The 20371-nt window shown below is 38.6% G+C and overlaps 1 protein-coding gene across 10 annotated transcripts in view; it reads left to right on the forward strand.

The window, feature by feature from the left end:
• The first annotated feature begins 339 nt into the window (after positions 1-339).
• The window catches only part of LOC128025896 (fibroblast growth factor receptor 2), a 47398-nt gene continuing 27366 nt past the window's right edge, over positions 340-20371 (forward strand). For 2 of the 10 annotated variants that reach the window (XM_052612485.1, XM_052612488.1), the window contains exons 1-6: positions 347-1149; positions 3539-3798; positions 12550-12816; positions 14266-14340; positions 17318-17487; positions 18714-18837. In XM_052612485.1, the coding sequence (XP_052468445.1) occupies positions 3615-3798; positions 12550-12816; positions 14266-14340; positions 17318-17487; positions 18714-18837 (820 nt within the window). In that variant the 5' untranslated portion in view covers positions 347-1149; positions 3539-3614. Of the gene's footprint in view, positions 1150-3538; positions 3799-12549; positions 12817-14265; positions 14341-17317; positions 17488-18713; positions 18838-20371 lie in introns of all 10 variants that reach the window. The other 8 variants (XM_052612483.1, XM_052612486.1, XM_052612491.1 and 5 more) reach the window with 7 other exon arrangements.

The raw sequence follows: 20371 nt of genomic DNA on the forward strand, positions 1-20371 counted from the left end.
GATCAAGTGAATGCAGCCTTGGTAAGAATTCTTTAAAAAAAAAAGTTTTCAATCTGAATTATTTCAGAATGTTTTTAATCTCTGTTTTGTTAGATTTGTCAGCAGTGAATGATCTTCAACTGTTACTTGTACTGGTTTTGTACAGTAAAAACTAGTTATTGAAAAGTGAAAATATCAGCATTAAATAATTGTATTTTAAAAAAGCATATCCCAACTTAAAAGGCTGAATGAATCTTTAAGATGTCACAATGCAACTTGTTAACATTTACAGCAGTGGCATGCTGCAGACCTCCGCAGGGGCAGGACCTCGAGCCCCCCGGACCCCTGTGCGCGCCACTGATTTACAGACATTCTTTGTCAAACAGAATGTTTTAAAATGTCAAATCCATGTAATTGGATAGTGTCAAGAATGCATGCAATTTAAAAAGGCCCTGGGGTCTCTGGGACCCCCAAAGGATTAATGATCCGTCAGATCTGCCACTAGGTGGCGCAGTTGCAGTGAATGAATGGCATTCTGCAGCACTGAGCACTGGAGCTCGTGCAGGGGAGGAGAGAGACCCCCAGTTCCGGACAAACTTTGCAGGATTGCGCAGAACTGGTCGAGTGACTCGGAGGGAGCTCGAGCTCTGAGGTCTGTGATTGGAGGAGAAAGACCGAGTCCAAAAACTATCGGCCAGGAAACGTCTCGGGTTTCAGGGGGGAGTGACATTTCTTCAGGGGGTTGGAAGGAGAGAGAAAAAAATCAGTGTAAACCTGACAAAGCGTCTGAGAACAGCCAGTATCCTCAGAGACTGCGTTCATGTCACTGGATGTGTATTTTGGGATGGATGTTTTATTCGCTGATTGTTGCACTGTCGCATCTCCTGTAGCTGAAGGCTGCTGCGCGTTTGCACGAGCCGTTTAGTGAAGCAACAACTTGGTTTACAGACGAAAAAAAAAGTTTCTGGGACGCGTCATTTTTTTTCCTGGAAGGATTTACACAAACACGCACGGATACTATCGGTGGCTCGCTATTGGCATGCGATCCTATCGTATGTGCCCCGTTGGATTTGGGAATAGGGAATAGTTTGGTCACATTCCTGTCTGGATTCGGCCCATGAGCTCCCTGTTCATATGCGGATCCTGAACTCCACTATCAGCTCCTTCTCTGTAAGTTACTTGTGTTTCTGTTGATATTTTAAGCGGAGGTTTGCTCGTATTTTATGGAAATGCAACGTTCTGTCATTTTTTTTGCGACTTTACGCATGTTTAATTATCGTTTCTTTAGCTTTTGCAATACGCAAATGTATCTTAACCACTGCATACGAATAAATATTAAATTAAATGAGCACAGATTTGGATATATTCTAGGCTAATTCTGAAGTTACGTGGAGTTCACTGAAAATGTCATAACTTCTCTTTTCATCAGCGATGGCCTTGTCAGACAATTTTGTCAAGGTTATTTAACAAAATATTTTCACTTAGTTAAAATGTATGCACACTCAGTGTGTGTGTTTGCATATTTTCTTGCTCTATTTTATATATATAAACAGTTATTATTTATATATAAAACTAAACAGTTTTTTATTTTTACAAAAGGTAAAATTATGGGTCTGTGCTTATAATTTCACTGTATTGGAAAATGTCATTTAAAAATGTCAGAATGGTTAAAACCACTCAAAATCACCACTTAGATTAGCTCAGATAATGCATTTATAATATACTGCAATCATTTAAAACGTGCACATTTTTACAACTGTTCAATCGATTCAAATGTAAATTTATATTTGAATTTTAAAAGCAACCATTTTTTGTGCTTTTCAGGAACAGTTTGGCCTATTTGTTGGTTTCTTTCCCTCTATCATCATACAGTTGCAATTAAAGTATCCCCATCCTGCCCTGAAATCTTGTGGATACAGGAAGCTCTTATAAAAATGAAACCGACTGACATGAGGTTGCTTTAGAAAGTTTTCTTTGCCATGATAAATAAGTTTGGATACTTGCTTATTAGTGATAAATTCACAGAGCAAAGCTCTGTGTTGAAATAAACTAGAATGTTGTTTGCAAAAATCAATCAATAATCAGCTGTAATCTTAATTTAGATACTAATTAAAGTTGATCCAATGATACAGTCTGTCCATTCACAAAGTGACCAAATTAGTGTCCAGTAATAAACTCACGATAAACTCATTAGGTTTGTGTTTTCTAATGGTCTTCGATTAGGTCAAGTAACAATTCAAATGAAATCAAAGAACACAGAACAGCTGATTCCAGAGGGACACTAGGGTTTTTCTTTGCATTGAAATTAAATCCTTTCTGATTTGAATGTCAATAGGATGCTGAGTAATGCCTTCAGATTAAGTGTGCACGCGTTATATGCCACAGAAAACGTTCTCGTGAGAAAAGTTCTTTAAAGATGACGTCATGTATTGCATTGGGAACTTTTTCAAAATCATGCTCATGCAGCAAACCTGGTAAGCACTGACGGTGCTTTGCTCTGTTTCTATCTAGCATGAGCAGACATGTCTCTCGCGATCCCCGTGTGAACCAGTTATCAAACCTATTAAATCTAATTGAATGGCGCATGATTAGATATGAGAATAAACTACAGTGCTCGTGTCCGAACTCGTGTTACAGCATTATAATCCTGCATTGCTCACGAAAAAAATAAAAAACCTCTGTGGAGGAACCCCACCAGCAGCAGTCAGTCATCTCTCAAGCATTGAAGCCTGCTATAAATGCACGCGCACGACCACAGAGATCAATATTGCTTTTACGCGCCAGATCTCCAGAGTGTGACGTGACAGACTTACTGATTCCCGCGTTTTCAATCCCTTTTCCGTTGTCTTGTTTTGAATGCATGAAATCATAATTTTGTTTGTGCAAATGAGTTCTAAACTGTCAATAAAGTTGTTTCCTTTTACAATAAGAATGAAATAGATAGATAGATAGATAGATAGATAGATAGATAGATAGATAGATAGATAGATAGATAGATATATGTATCTTGGTTTTTGTAGATGTAGATGTAGTGCTTGGGATAAAAGTGTCTACCAAGTGCATAAATGTATATGAACAAATGCATAGAAATATATCCATAGTTTGTTAGTTAGATGGTTTGCAGTCCTGATAAAATAAATCACTGTTTAATAGTTATGTATATCTCCTACATGATTAGTCTATCAGTTCTTTAGAAAGTTAGCTGAAGTTGCAGGTAGCTCTTGAGGCAGTGGCTGATGGAGGTGTTTTGTCAGGTTAGTGTGTAGGTGTCAGACTGTTGGTAGGTCTAAAGAATCAGAGCTTTGGTATGTCTATGGCAAGGCTCGTTTAACAGCATTTTGACACTGTCTCTTTTATAACTAGGCCTACGCACTCTGCAAGATAGCTGTGCTTCAGAATCAACTGATTTAAAATATTCACACTAAATATGTAGGGCCATAGCTATGGAGTGTTTTATGTATTGTGTATGGCATCTTGAAGGACATTTTTCTAATTGTTTCTCCTCTTTTTTTTGGTGATCACTTTCCCGTGTCTCTGTCCTGTCTCCTGCCCTCCTCAGCCCAGGTGATTGGTGGGAATTCCAGTGAGTGTCCGACCATACAGCCTGCAGTTCATGGTTTGGTGGAGCCCCTCAGATGGGATCCGTGTCCAGGGGGAGGCCGAGGAGGGGGGGATGGGGAGACACACCCACTGCTGAAGGGATGTCCACCCGAGGGTGGCTTCTGGGTGCGCTCCTACTTTTGACCCTGGCAGCGGTGTCTGTGGCAAGGCCATCATCAAAGATTGCTGAAAAGGTGGAGAATATAAGTGAACGTGAAGGTAAGTAATGAGAAAAAGGAGCAATGGAATATCATTCAAGAAACATTCCCAGTCTTTCCAGCAGGATCTTGTTAGGAATTCTCGTTACTTCAGTGGTGACAAAAAAACAGATGCTTCTTTACTGCTTATTTGCTATAAAAAACAACCTTCTTTTCCTATGCCGCTGCACCTATGTGTGAAAATATTTAGTTTTTATTGGGGGAAGTCTTGGGAAATTAAGGAATTTTGGTTGAAACAAAACATTGGTGCACGGAATTTCTCATGGTATAGGTAGGATTCCTCATGGCTTCATACATCATTAGTTAGTGCAGATTTTTTGGGATTTAACTTTTCATAAACGGTTGTGTTAAGCCCTTCAAGACAGCCAGGAAAGTTCTGAGGAGGTGCTGGTTTGCAGTGATGTGTGGTTTGGAGGTTTTATGAGTAGCTGTATGCAAACCCTAGGAAGTACTTCTTTTGCATGGAGCACGCCTTTGAAATGCTGATAATTATGTGGAGAAAGCGGTTTGAGCATATATCTGGCGTCTTTGAACTGTGAACCCTGAGGTTTAATAATGTATGGAATTATTTTTCATATGCTATACTCAACAACAGCTCGTTTCAAAAGAGTCGCTTTCAGGATTTTTGTGGTTCCATTCATAACGTCTCTTTTCCTTTCTCCCCCCATATTTTCTCTCTCTCTCCATCTGTCTGAGTTTAATGTTTTTCAGAGTTGAGGACCACACACATACCTGCTTGCTTGGCATGCAGATGCAAACCAACCCGTATTAGTTTGTTTGGGAAGAAAATAAACCTTATATGCTTTCCGATTTGAACTAAAATGAAACGAGATTTTCTGCTCTTTTTGGAGGTTTCCTGACTTCCTTTTAACGGGATGTGGTTTGTCATCATTTTCATTCCTAACTCTAAGTAAAAACACTCATTTTATTTGGTTCTTTGGCACTTTCTGAAGTGGTGAATTCCCAGTGGCGTATCTTGGCCAAGTTTTGCCACATTCTGCCATTAGCAGTTGAGATTATTGATGTGATTTTTCGTTTTGTTTGGGGCAGCAGGTAATGAGAACTGTTGCATTGGAAAAGCCTGCTTTAGTTCTTCTGGCTTTAATCACTATATTAATTAAAGGGTTGTCAAACACAATCAATGGAAGTAGCCACCCAACCCCCCCAACCAACACTGTCCAGATGCCCTTTGACCTCAGGGTTGAAAGAGGTCCATAGCAGGGTTAAAGCGAAAGTTCACCCAAAATATAGATTCTGTCATTATTAACTCACCCTTATGTTGTTCCAAAAATGCAGGACTTTTCTTTTTACAAAGTTAACGAAATAATACATTTTGAAGGATTTGTGCTCTTTTCAATAAAATGGAAGCTTATTGTGATCAACAGCTTTTGGGGACACTCCATCAACCAAAAAGGACAAAAAAGTGCCAAAATGTTAAACTTCTTAGACTTTTGGTATAGATTTGTGTGAGAAACAATCAAATTTAAGTTGTTATTCATTGAAAATTGGAGTAGACTTGTATCGATTACTTTTATGTTACTTTTTAACCATGAATCTCCTTTGAAAGAGCAGCTTGGAAATGTCTTCTTTCCACACTTATTTTAGAACGGCACAAGGGTGAGTAAATGAGGAAGTGAATAAGAGTAAAGCATCGCTTAGCATCTCAAATACAAAAGACGTTCTATTGCGCAATATCGCATTATCCTTTGTCCAAAGTCAGATGCTTAACTTTTCATCTTCTAATGCTAAGTGGTCTATGTTGTGGAACTTCATAAGACGATTTGCACTTTTCTCTCCTATCATATGATGGAAGATTATGAGAGGTCATGTGACGGAGGATTAGGTGGCTGAAGTGGTGTCATGTGATGCGGAAAGGCTGGGAGAGAGGTTTTGGTGAAATTTGGAGAGTTCTAACCACACCAGTTTCTTGTGGTAGAGACGCAACTCAAGTATTTGAATGGTTGTGCTACACATGTTTACTTTTTGTACCAAAAAAACTGTGTATGTATCAATTCAAAAACAACAAAAAAGCCTGCCATTAAACGCCCACCCCTGGAGGGAAACTTCAACAGCACCCACCTGATGCATGCAAAGCCCACCAAGGGCTCAGTTGTGTTTCTGGGAGGGGTAATTGTTTAAGATAGCATATCAGTTTAGAATTTTTACAGAGCTGTTTTTTTTTCTGTTAAGGGAGAGTAATATGATTACATAAAATATATTCCATTATCTTCCTGAATCAGCGATGTTGCTAACCTAAAAAGTTTTATTGTGAGCAGGCATTGCTTCTCTTTAGAAGCAAGTGATCTTCTCAGAGGTAGGAAAGCAACACATTGTTAAAGTGTGGGAAGGCAAACTTGGATCAAATGTAATCTGACGGGGCTTAGAGCACAATAGTTGAAGATCTTCACCCTTTATTCTCTTATTCCCTGACGCCCCATAAGGTTTGTGGTTGGAACCAGAGGTATGGCCAGGCTGACCCAATGGTGGAAAATGTGGAATCGCACAAGCTTGATTTGGATCATTGTTATTTGGATTGTGTGATTTATTTATTGTCATTGGAGTGGTTCTTCTAGGGTTTTAGTGTGCATGTGTGCCATGTTGGTTTGGACAGAATTAGACACATTCAAATGGAGCTTTGATGATGTTTAAAACATTGGCTGGAGATCCAAACGAATCTCTCGCTGACTTTCCTGTCATCAGTTTTTTTTTTCTGAAATTGGAATTGTCCCCAATTCCATTCTCTCTGCTTTTTTTAGCCAGAGGGTTTTTTTCTTGCAACCCAGACATTTCTGTTCATAACAGTCACAATACCCAAACCAGTAACACCAGAAGTGTGAGAGATGCTCAGCCTCTCGATAAGCGTGCCTTAAATTGACCACCTGCATACAGAAGGGGGTTTCCTGGGCGAATCATGCACTGTTTATACTAAGAGTCATAATAAAAGTGCCAGCTCACACCATTTGTTTATTATGTTTTCATGGGTGAATAAAACTTAATTCTTCTACTTAACAAACTAAACTGCCCCCCCCCCCATAATATTTATATACAGCAATTGGCTGCTGTCAACCTTTGCAGTGTTTTTTGTTTATACATGTGTGCTGTATATGCTGCATATTAGTAAAAAAAAAAATATATATATATATGTATGTATGATGAAGTGTTTCTTGGAGGTACATTTCTTTTAGTACATTGAAGGGTGATCATAAGACTTTTTACATACACCATGTGACCTGTAAATGTGACAAAATGTTTCAATTGCAGTTTTACTAATTATTTCTTTTTCACATAGCCTGAAAAACAACCTCATGCAAGCGTAAAAACTTTTTGTAATATTAGGTAGTTTTTATGAAATTAACGCGTTTCCATTAGGCTGTATTTTCAAATCGCAATGTCAATTTTCACCATTTGAAGGGTAATGGAAACATTGTTTGTTAGCACATTTGTAGGTGGTTTCCTGAGTAGGCCTATATCAGGTGCTTGCTAGGTGGTTGCTTACTGGCCCAAGACATAAATAAGTAACATTTAAGGTCATGAACAGGGAACTTTTTTATTTTATATTGCCCATTTTATTAATTTAATCCATTAGAAACCAACTACCACAACTTTCCTCAAGAAGCTCCATTTGATGCATTATTCATGCCTTTAGCACAAACAGTACAGATCAGACCACAAATTTTAAAGTTAGCGGTCTGCTCAAATCTACCACCAGATTCCAGTGTTTATATGTGACTCCAGAGGGTTTGGAGGGAAAGTTGGCCAATGAGATTTGTCCATGCTTGTGTTGCCGTAGGCGCCCCTGAGAGGTCTGTGCTTTTGACTGGGCATGCCATTGTCAGAACAATAAAGCTTGCAGAAATTACAATTTGAAAGGAGATTGTGATTAGGAAAGAAAAGGAGTGGCCATTGAAGAGTGTTGGGATTTAACTGGTGTAGAAAATGGGAAGGGTGAGAAAATAAGCAAGGAGGGGAATGTGAAAGGACAACAGGGTGAATGTGCAGCTTGGGTAAAGTTTACTTGTGTGGGGCGGATGGGTTGTCTGCTAAAGCCCTGTGATCTAATTATCAGTGTTTGCTAAGGTAAGCGCCAGTACTACTGTTTAAACAGACCCCTAACTCTAACTACTAAACTTTGGAGTGTAACTCGTCCCACACCTTTTGTCCTTTTTTTGAGAGCAGGTGTGCAAATATGGTTTGCTATTATACTTTAAGGAGGACCTGAGGAATATCTAGGGTCCAGAATGTCATCAAGAGTTCAAGGTGAATCTAGCCAGGAAGCTCCCACTTAGCAACAATATAGCAACCACCTGTAGTACCAGAAACACAACAGCATAGCAATTCACCCCAATATCATCTAACAACTTATGCATGGGCAAAAACTGTTCTGATGTAGGGTTTTTTTTTTTTTTTTTTTTTTTTAATGTAAGTACTTTGTTTGATTTTAAGTAATCTTTTACATTTCATTGAATATAATAAAAAAAAATTACCCATAGGATCAATGGAAGTAAATTAGATTTTTTAATTATTTAATTGTGAGACTGGGGCATTGTTATTAAATTATATTTGGCAACAACAATGACTTTTGCATGGGCAAACTGTTTTAGAAAAATGCTAAAAAAATGTTTTTTCTTTTTATTGAAGTACTTTGTGTTGTTGTAAATGAACAATTCTGGCCATAAGATTACGTAATGGAAATAGATTTGATTTCATTGACGTTTTTTGTGTATGTGTGTGTGTGTAATGAATAACTTTGGCTAAACAAATAATGGAAATGATGATTTAATTTGATTTCAAAATTATGCATTTTTATTAAATTAAATTTGGCATAAACTACGATGTGTGCATGAACAAAAACTATCAGGAATAGGGAAACGACCGTTCTTAACAAAATGCAATAAAAATAAAAAGATTGAAAAGAATTAGATTAGATTATTTGATTCTTAAGTATAATTTAATTTCATGTAATGGAACTGCATCTGACATCAACAAATATAGTACCTTGAAGTATGAAGACTTGGGGGTTTGCAACTCCCTGGTTGGGAAATCCTGGAAAAAGTGGAATTAAGGTGTATATATCTGTTATTAGAGAGCGATTTCATCATAGTTTCTTCTCACATCTCATCCGACTGACACGAGCACTCAGTGTAGCACACAGCAGTCTCAATTCCATCTCACCAAGAGGACGGAGACAGAAGGATGATAGTGTGAGAATTGGACAGACTGGATCCTGTCACAGTTTGGTCGAGAGCCTAATTATCTGTTCTAGCTGAGGCGCAAATGACATGTGGTGAAGCAGACGGGAAGTGTGAGACAGTCGGTATCTGTCACTCCTGACGGAACGTTTGATAATAACCGCCACTCACAGTACGCTTTTCAATAGCCTTCTCATCAAAACACTGGAGAACAGACAGAGTCACACCTCCAGAATTTGAGTTTGAGGGCTTTTTCCCCTGCATGTGTTTCACCTATTATTCCAGTTTTAGGAAAGATGTTAAGTGTTGCAGAGTAGGATGTTGCTTTGATTAGGGTTGGGCGATGTCTACCAAATTGGCATTGGATGATGTCTACAATGAAACATTGCGATGGACGATGACATTGGGAAGGGGGGGGGGGGGGTTGTCATCAGAAGTGTCTGCGAGACATCTGCGCACACTGTCAGAATCCTGAAAGTGAAGTATAGCCAAGCCTAAGTGGTGTGGATGTTAGAGGATTAAAACATTACATTTTTGTTTGGTTATTTTAATTGTATTATAATATATTTATTATCCAACACCCACAGTCTGATCCCCATGTTCTAGCCTATTTAATCTAAATTAATTTCAATAATTTTGAATGTTGTTGAATGTTTTAAGTTTGTGTGAAACATTTGTTTGGTGCTTTTGCACATTCAAATATTTACTGTTTAAATTGTGTGCATTGAACAGTTTTGAATGTAATTTGAATTGTGACAGGGAGCTTCGTTATGTTATTACGTAATCAGAAAAAAATATTTGAATGGACTGCGCAAAAATTGGAAGCAAGCATTGCACTGGGCTCTGTAGTGCGATTAATTAAGATGTTTTTTGGGGGGGCGTGGGTGGGGCATCACGAAACATCATGAGCTCTGACCTTTCCCCAGAAGCAATATCTGGAATTTTCAGGATGTCAACAGGTTGTGGATTTGTGGAGGGTCTGTGTCTTGTGGACGGCAGGGGGTCAGTTGGCAGGGTGAGAGGTGAAAGGTCAAAGAGCAAATCAGAGGAGCAGGAGGTGGTGTTGATGGTAAAGAACAGATGTACTGGACCTGAAGAATAAAGAGAATGAAAGCATGTCGAATGTTTAAAGAGGTTGAGCTTGCATCAAGTTCCTCTCTGCCAGAACAGGACAGAATTTATCGTGGTGCTGTGAGAAATACTTTCTTAACCTTTGAATAATGAAGCTGTTTTTAAATGTCGACAAAGTCATTTGATCAACTAAAACTGATTGAAACTGGCTGGTTTCTCTTTTCTTTGTAGCACTACTGGTAAAACATGATGGTAGCAACATCCAATTTTAACTTTTAAAACAAAAAGAAAGGTCAGATTAAAATGAGCTTTAATTTGTCTTCCAAATGCATACATGTATAAACCATAATAATTTGGAATAATTAGTTGGAGAGCTCTTCTGTCTCCTTTTTCTGCATGGATCTTTCTGCTTTCAGCATGCACAGCTTAATCTTTTGCACTGCTTAATTCAACTCCCCTCAGCATTTTATCTGTTCACTATTAACATACTAAAAGTTTAGTGAGGCTCAATTGTCCACTGGACATGCTGCAGAGTTTCCTAAGTGTGTATGTAAAAAAACTGATCCACATGTGTTGGCTTTCTAACAGGACTTGAGTGGGAGCAGGCCTCGTTTTTTTTTTCAGTTCGTCTTTAATCGTACAATAGAGGGAAATACGCAGCCAATTACAGTTAAATAACAGTTGGACAAACTGAGGCCTCCGGAAGAGCAAGGCAATGAATACCGGTCCCATCAATCAACAGATCAGAGTTCGTTCTAAGGCCGCACCGTCGCGAAAGACAAAAAGGAAAAGGTAATTGTTTCCGGACTCGTGAAAAAAGGAACAATACAGGAACTAAACGTGTGTAGGGCAGTGTGCCTGGGGAGAGAGTTTAGACCTTCAAGCACACTCCAAACCCCTCGAGGACTGAACGCGAGTCATACGACTTTCCCTTCCTGTGGTGAGTAGTTCACTCCACCATACACATTCACAATAGGACAAGAATGTGCAGGAAGAGAGGTGTGTTACTACGAGAAAGGTTGGGACTGTCTCTGCGCCGCTGATCAAGTCTGATCATGTTTTTCCATACTTTCAAAGTTTATGTCTTTTTCATGCTTAGTAAGCTGTTTAGTCTGTCTTAATCCATAGTTTCTGCCTAGATGCAGTTAGTTGTTGTTTGTACTGTAGAATTATGGGATCTTTTACAGTGTCAGAAGTTTATTAGTGGTTCTTACACTTGGAGGTGGATCATGGTGTACTGGCCAAATTATTGAGCAATTAGTCCAGGTTTTCCCTGAATGTGTTTGTGGTTTGTATTGAATTTCTGTGGTCTGGGTTAAATCATACAGCTATGTTAATTGTCCAAAAATCTAATATCTGTGCTGGTGTTTCTCAAACTGTATCATACAGATTGTACAGTTACCATCTGTATTAGCAAGTGTTGATGGCTTTTTTTTTGAAGGCAGTTTCGACCTCATTTGAGTCATTGTGTATCTGCATCAAGTGTGGTTACTATGCAGTGCAGTGTTTTTCGTGGTTTATCATTCTACCCATAAGATTAAGTGAATTAAATGGATAGAATAACTTTCCTGAAATCCTCACTCTTTGCTTCTCATTCTGACCTGATTGGGGCGTTTGATTTCTGTTCATCTTGGCTTTGCTCTCAATGCAGTCTCAGGTGAATTGAAATGGATATAGTTGGTATGTTTTGCTTAAATGCTTGATCACATATTGCTTCACATAAATAGAGGTCAGCTGATATGGGTGTAGGATTTACAGAACAAATGCAAATTTAATTACTTTTTTTTTTTTTTTTTTTTTTACAAATATCTAAAACAACAATATATATATGTATATTATATATATAATTACAAGTATGTACTTTAGAATTTATAATTAAATAGATAAAACATTATATTATGTAATAAATTGCAAAGTTAACTAAGTTAAGTTTTTTTTCTCCTTAATGCCCAAACCACCTTATTTCAATCTCAAATCAAGCCTTTGATTTTCCTGTTTTAGGTGCCTCACTTTGAGGCCATTTGGCATTCCGTATGAGCGTTTGGCTAGGCAATATAGTTATTGTAGAGCATAATTAAAGATAATGGAATAAACCGGCAATAACAGGCTTAATTCTAATGCGTGAGGTCGAGGTTGAAATGACAGACTCTGTTTATGAAATGAACAAATATTGAACTCTATTTCTCGACTGGCACCTCTTTTATTTCAGCTTACTGCTAATGCCACACTTTTTCCCACTGGTACAGCTACATGCTTCCAGAAATGCTCTGTATTCATGCTTCACAGCTAATGGGATGCTCTGAGGTGTCTGTATTTGGGATATTTTGACTTTTGGGTGAACTATTCATTTAATTGAAGCCTCTTCTCCACACTAGTCACTCTAGGGATGTTATTTTGGTGCAGTGTTCTTCATCTTACACTCTTTCTCTTTCTCTGTGCACCCTGTCACCCCTTTTCTCCTGCCCTCCTCTCTTTTCCCCTTCGCTCTGCAGAGCCTCCAACCAAAAACCAAAACTCTAAGCCTACTCTGTGCTCGGTGCACCCGGGTGAACTGCTCAAGCTCAACTGCCCGCTGCCCGAGGCGGCCACCATCGTCTGGACCAAAGACGGCTCCTCGCTGGGCCCTGACAACCGCACACTCATAGATCAGGAGTGGTTACAGATCCGCGACGCCACCCCTAAGGACTCGGGCCTGTACGCGTGCAGTGCCGTGGGCTCGCTGGCCGGCGACATGCTTTGCTTCATCGTAAACGTTACAGGTGAGACACCAGTCTAACACAGGTGGTGCCATCTGCTGAATGAGACTTTGATATCCGTGGATGAGTCTTCATCACTCATCATCATCAATCATTCATAACTCACTTTACAATGCAAGGAAGTGGAAATGTAGTCATTAAAATTACTTTGCATGCACCATTCGGATTTACGTCCTGAGATTTGAACATTCGTTGGTTCTGTAAAAATGAATATTAAGATTCTATTAGTTGATGTTAGCTTATAGCTTACACTTTTTGTCATTGTGTTATACAGACATTTTGTCTGTCTGATTTAACACGTTGTTAAAATATTTTTGACAGTTTTTAACTAGCATTCATAGTTGCTCTGGGCTACTGAACACAATCTTATCTCACAGTAACATTAAATGATGACACATTACAGTTATTTTTGCTATATATGTTTTTTAAATATAAATTTATTTATATAAAAGATATATTTATCTATTAAAAATAATATATAGAAATATATATATTCTCCTCAGAATTCGTTATGAACGAAAGGTACTTCATCTCCTTTGTTTATTTTCTGTGGATTTGCATGGACACAATGATTATTCATAACAAATAAATGACAAAGTCAGCCAGGCATCAGTGCTAAAACAGTTTCACATTTTATAAGACTTGAGTTTAGAAATAAAGACTCCAGACAGTAAATTTAATACTGTAAATAAGGTACTCTAAAATTGTACTCTAAAAATTTTTTGATTTGATGAGCTGTGCTCAATGCTGTTATTACTGTAGTAACGTTGCTGTATGTAATTTTTGAAATAAATTAAAATCACCATATATACACAATTATACATTCACAGGTATTTAGGAAATATGCTAAGTTCACATTATTTTCTTTCTCCTAAAAGCAATGCTACAGCCAGTTATTCTACTTTGAAAATGTGCCTTCTATGTCGTAATGTCTGTTTTTGTTTTGGTCTGTGTGATTCCACCCACTGCTAGTTTAACCAATATTATTTAGACGGTTGCCGGTTGGTGGAAAACACAGTATATCGAAGCCATGGAAGGCAGCAAACAGACTGGCTCGGAGATCGTAGATTGTACCCGACCTAAATAGCCTCGGCATCCATCTAAAAAGCTCTATGATCAGAGGCATATTAAAATGTGGATGGAGCATTTATAAACATACAGTGTAAGGCACGTTGCCTTCCATTGTTAATTAATTGTGTTCATTCCTGTTGAGTGTCCTTAATCTGACAACCCGCCGGAGCATCGCGTCTGAGGAGATGGAGGCGGGAGAAGTAATACTTAGAATTTGGACTGCAGTGCTCATTTCAGCCACTAGCTGTCAATATTGCATACTGCACCTTTAATGCATCAAAAAAGCAAATATTTGATTAGTGATTGTTAGCACAGAAGTCAGGGTGTTGCGACGGCAGGAGAAACAAAGCACGGTTACAGTATTCCCGGTACTCTCTGCAGATGCCATCTCATCCGGTGACGATGAGGACGACACGGAGCGATCGGACGATGTCGGGGTGGACGGTGAACAAATACGTGAGTATCAGGACCGGGGACCGAACACCAGTTGGCTCAGAGTACCATATGAAATCCGCTTGTATTTCCGATGTTGAATTTAGATGCAGCACGGTTGCTGTAGTGTTGTCATATTGGCAAAGGTATTAGTTTTTTTTTGTTAGTGCCATTTTTTTTGTTAGTGAAACCAGACTCTATTGATAGGACAGGCCTGCAGCAGAGCCTGATGTTCAGTGTGTCACCAAGAATTCCAGCACAGACACATTCCCAGAATTCCAGGCCTTCTCCTTCCTTCTTTCTTTGTGTCTTTGTGCTCTCCATTTCTCAGGTCCATGAGGGTCTGTAATTTTTTGCTAAGGGATGTGTTTAGAATTGAGAATAGCAGGGAAAGACCTGAGGTGAAATAGTAACGAAATATAGAAAAAAAAGAGAAATTCCAAAGATGTTAATAATCCGAGTGTTGCAAGGATGACTTGTATTTGTTGGCAAGCCTGGAAGTCAACTGGTTTCCTCAACAAAAACCCAGGATTTTTCCATTGGCTTTGAGATTATTGTGGAAAATAAGTTTATGTTTCTTACATGTTTTGTCCATCATGATAATATTTACAAATGAACACAACTTATGTGAATTTTGAAGCCTAAATACAATGGCTAAAAGCTAAAGCTACAGTCACACAACTTCATCATCATCACTCTTACACTTCCAACAATCAGTTTCATCTTATATAAGTGAGTTCATGAGTTTTCCTGTTGGATATGTTGATGTTTAATGTCTCAGACAACCCCTGGAGTCTCATTTAGCCACTTGATCTACTTTTTCAAGATGCATAAAAGATTTAAAATTATGAGTGGGGTATAACCAATGTATTATATGTTGTAAAATAAAACAACAATATATTGCGCTAGTACTAACCACAGACTTTATTTCAGGCCACAAACCCATTGACTTTGGGACGATGGAATTGTAACTTATTTCCAGTTTCAGGACTCATTCCTTCAGCAATCTATGTTTTTATTTTTGGTCACGGTTAACACAAAATGCTTCTCATTTTTGAGAACTTTATGCACAGGAGAAGCCTTGACAGGTGAGGAAAGGATATTGACTGCATTTCCATTGCTGAAATGAGCGCCATACCCAACAAAGTCTGTTTTGAGTTGTTCAAAATGGTATATTAAAGAGAGTTGTTGGAAAGAGGGGTGGAGCGAGGTCTTCCAGCTAATGGGCTCTGGTTTGGATCTGCCCCAACACTTTTCTGTGTATGCTTTGGAGGTCTGGCCTTTGGCCGTGTACGAGTGGAGTTGAGGTGGGTGTGGGGGGATTGGGATTGGGATGGAGGGGTGTTTAACATTATGCTTGGGGTGGTTTCGGGCTCAGTGGGTTGGATTTCTGCCCTGTTGAACCACTCCGAACTCTTTGATATTTCTGTGCAAAGGGGGCCTCAACAACAGCAGTCTCAAAAACATCAATCCCCCCTCCCCTCTCATGAGAAAGTTTAGTTTATTTTTGAGAGGTTTTGTCTGCATGTGAGGTGTGCTGGAGTAGACAACGCTGGGATTGTTTAAAGTCTAAAGGTCTGGTTTGCATGTTTTTCTTTTTCTTTCTCTGCTTAATATGATGGAATTGGCTGCTGGGATGTTTCAGTGTTTCTGTTTACTGACCGATTGTTTTGCAGATACCAGTGGTATTTGTTGATAGTCCCAGAGTTTTTAAAGAAAAATGTCAATAAAGGTTCAATGGTCAGTCCATCTTTCACTAGAGGTCACCTGTCTTGGGGTTGCCCAGGACATCCATCCCTACTGCCCAACTGTCTGAGAGTCATTTCCATCTTAGTTTTCTCAAAAGGAGTCTGGCTTACAGACATGTAGTCTGTTGGACTTCAGGGCATTGAGGTTGAAGAGAATGACCGTTATGAAAGAATTCCCATGAGATGAGATGAAAAAGTTGGTTGGTGAAGAAAGAAAACAGACAGAGAGATAGACGTTGAAGAAAAGGGTTGAGTTGAAAACCAATTAGCATGCCTTCACGCTGAGGGGAAGATGTCTGTTTACACGTCTGATATCAAGTCGTTTGCAACCTTCCGGTTAGCATGTCTGTCGAACAAAAGAAATTGGATGTGATGGTCCAGTTCCTTTTTGGCAAGCTGCTGAGCTTTTGGACCAACTTGTTTTATCCTTCTTTTCTCTTGTGTGTTTTCAGAGCAAATGGGAATATGTTTTTATTTAAGCCGCTCACTGTGAGTTGCAGGGTTCCATTAAGCTGATGGGCGGTGCAGTCATGCAGGGCTACGAGTGTGAATAACTGTTTCGATTTGCATCCGTGGTCATGCCTTCCTGTTTCCCCTTGCTAAGTTTCAGACAGGCGCCTGCTTTCTCAGTCTCTTGGCAATGATGCATTTCTTTTGGGATATTGGGATTGAATCAGAATGGACCTCAGATTGATTTGCCATTTCATTGCATTTTTTTGTGTGTCATTGAATCAGTGTCATTTTGGAATTATTTATGTGCTATTTGTTTTTTATTTTAATTTTAGTAATTTTGTTATTTGCTTTTTAATTTATTTAATTTATATATTTAATTTCTATATATATATATATATTGCAATTTTTCCAGTTGCTGCCTTCATTGATTAAGCAGTTGCACGAGGTCATGTTGCAATTTTGATTTTGAATGTATTTGTTATATGAACCTAATGCTGATCTTCAGCTAAAAACAAAACTGGTTCATCTTCAGTCTACTGTACAATCCATAAACTACTGTTTCTGGCTTTGATTCTACTTTTTTCCATAAACATAGATATAGAAAACACACTGTAGATGTCAAGGACTGATATATGATCTCTGAAAGTTTGCATGGAGGTTTTATGTGATGAATATCAAAGCTCCATGTAATCTCAAAAGCTTCGACTCATCAAAGATATATATAAGTGCACTGCTAGTGTGTGATTCTTGTTGATGATTGGATGATGCAAATGGTTGTCATTGCTTCTTCTTTCCTACAGTGGCACCATATTGGACCTCGCCGGATAAGATGGAGAAGAAGCTGCATGCCGTCCCTGCGGCCAACACTGTGAAGTTTCGGTGCGCGGCAGCGGGAAATCCCAAGCCTGGAATGCGCTGGCTGAAAAACGGAAAACCCTTCAAACAGGAGGATCGCATGGGTGGTTACAAGGTAAGAGATCTTCACTAATGCTGGATGAGAAATGGCGCTCATCATGGTAAATTTAAAAATGCTTAAGTGCTAGTGCTTTTCAAAGAGTACATCTTTTTATACATGCAGATTTACATGAGTCAGAATTGTTAGCATGAAACAGCTGGTGAAGCACTGGCTCTTGGTTAAAGTGTAATAGATGTGCAGGATGATTGGCCAATGTACCCCGATCAGTGTCTGTTTGCTCTTCCTTCTCTGAAAACACAGCTGATCCACACAGAAGGTCACTAATGATTGAGCTGCTCACGCTCGATTGATCTGAAGACTCAGATATGAGTCAGTGTCTAACTACAGGACCAAGAACTCGTTCATTTAATAATTCAGACTCAAGTTACCATTTACAGTAGTCACAGGCAAAACTATAAAGATATATATATATATATATATATATATATATATATATATATATATATATATATATATATTATGTTTTATATTGTAACGGAAATGTATTTGAATTATTTTAGTTGCAGTTAAATACAATAAACCGGATTATTATTGCATTTTTAGAATATACAAAGCAAATCTTCATGAAAAAAGTCTCCACCTTCTGCCTAAAGGGCAGGTTTTAGTCAAAATAAGATCTAATATTCAATTCAATTCAAGTTTATTTCTATAGCGCTTTTTACAATCCAAATCCTGGCAAAACAGCTATACAGAAAATTCAAGTTTCTACATTATGTTTAGTAAAAGCTTATTAAAATGTTTTATAGATAGCCTCAGGTGGGTTTTGTGGTCATTTGAAGGGTCTCAAAAGGCCGAGGGTTGAGTAGTGAAAGTCTCCATGGAAGAGACGCTGGTTTTTGTGGCCTGAAGTCACGAGAGCTGCATTCCTGGGGTGGGGGCAGGGGCTCGCTCATCTGTCGGCACGGCGATATTAGTTTTCCCATGGTGCTCTTGCTCAAAAAAACCATAGTCTTCTGGGACAATTTCTCTCTCTGTTGTTTGTTTTGTCAGATTTGCCCTTCATTTTGAAAGACATCACACAACTGTTGTGAAATGAAGGATGATGGACGCTCAACTAAACCTGGAGTTTAGTTTGAGATGAACTTGAGAATAACAAAAACAACCAGCTGTGTTTGGTTATACGATTCACAAACTGGGAACGTCGCATAAACAAGTGACTAAACTATTCCGAATGTGTTCTGTTGTACTAAGTTTGTATTTTTTGTATTTGTCCCGCTCAGCTCCGGCTCCAGCACTGGACTCTAATCATGGAGAGCGTGGTTCCCTCTGATAAAGGAAACTACACCTGCGTGGTGGAGAACGCCTACGGATCCATCAATCACACCTATACACTGGATGTAGTAGGTGAGTCCTGTTTACATGTGTTTCCTAACAGGCTGGTTTGGACACTGGCATATAAAACTGCTGTGGGTATCTTTGGGTGGACAGCATAGCAAATGAAGTTTGTGAGAGAGTACATATTAAAAATAACAATAGAGCAGGGATTTACATAGTGATTGGTCTATATATTGGCCAGTCCAATAAGACAGATGAGGTTTGGCCATTGTGAGAATATAGACAGTAGCCGATAAGCATAGCTGATTAGCAGACTGATTGCTATGTTAAGAGAATGTCTTTATTTGATTAAAAATTTGGTAACATTTTGAAATATTATTACAATATATTTCACAATGATTATATTTTGAAATGTCATTTATTCCTGTGATGCAAAGCTGTATTTTCAGCATCACTCCTCCATTCTTCAGTGTCACATGATTCTTCAGAAATCATTTTAATATGACATGGAAGCTATATTTCAAGTCTTTTATATCCATGCTGTTCTTATATGTATTGTGAACATGTCTATAATCCAGCTTTAAAATATTTGGAAGGCTTTGTTTTCATTCTTTTTGGTGTGAACTGTCCCTTTAATTCACAGCTGTCTACACTAGTTTATCGTTTGAGTAGACCTGCCCCATCTGAAGCTAAGAAACCAAGCTGTATTTTTGCATGCACGCTCCCATGCACATGCAGACATGCTAGGCTCACACACACATATACATGCTCCCTATTTAGGGCCCCTGGTCTGGGTTAAGTAAAAGCAGTCTTTCAGAAAGTCTCTGTTTTTCTTTTCAGTTTTATTGCAAGGCCGTAAAGCCCTATTGTGTCTGGCTCAGTCTAATACTCTCATCAGAGAAAGTAGGAGAGAAAAGAGGCAGAGGATTGAGGGATAATGCTTTTGTTTTTCACTTTAATGTAAGACTATCCTACCTGGAAAGTCAGTGAAAATGACAAGATGATAAAAAAGAAGGTCAGAAAAGAGAAAACCTTTTCCCTGTGCCGGAATTGGAGTCGCGCTGACCCTTCGAACAGGTCAATGAATGTTGCGCCAGCCTGACCTGGCTTGCATTACAAAGCTGGACTAAGTACAAAGCGCTGACACTTAAAAGAGCCAGAAATACTCTAATTATCGCTGTTTATTGTGGATGTCAGCCAGATTCCAGAAATTTCTACTGTAGATCACTTCCAACAATAGCTTCTTCTACCAATTTGTGCACATACTGTATTATATAAATATTTGAGTCTAGGACTTCTAGTCACCATCCACTTCCACTCACGCTTTGCTGGCATTAGAGTTTGGCAGTAAATCACAGTCATTTTAAGTCATAGTAACAGTATATATAATAATATAGTGTTTTTTGTTAAAAGATTAATATGTCCTGTCTCATCTTGACTTGTTTGGTACACATATTTTTGCATTTCTTCATGCTTTTTGTCATGTTTGGTAATATGTAAATAACATTAAGTACTACTTCCATGTAAAAACATCTTTTGCATTATAAACCTTACAGCAAAAGCTCTACTGACCGATGTTTCAAACCACCAGACCTAGTTGGCA

This window comes from Carassius gibelio, chromosome A13, assembly GCF_023724105.1.
Source record: "Carassius gibelio isolate Cgi1373 ecotype wild population from Czech Republic chromosome A13, carGib1.2-hapl.c, whole genome shotgun sequence".
NCBI classification, from domain to species: domain Eukaryota; kingdom Metazoa; phylum Chordata; class Actinopteri; order Cypriniformes; family Cyprinidae; genus Carassius; species Carassius gibelio.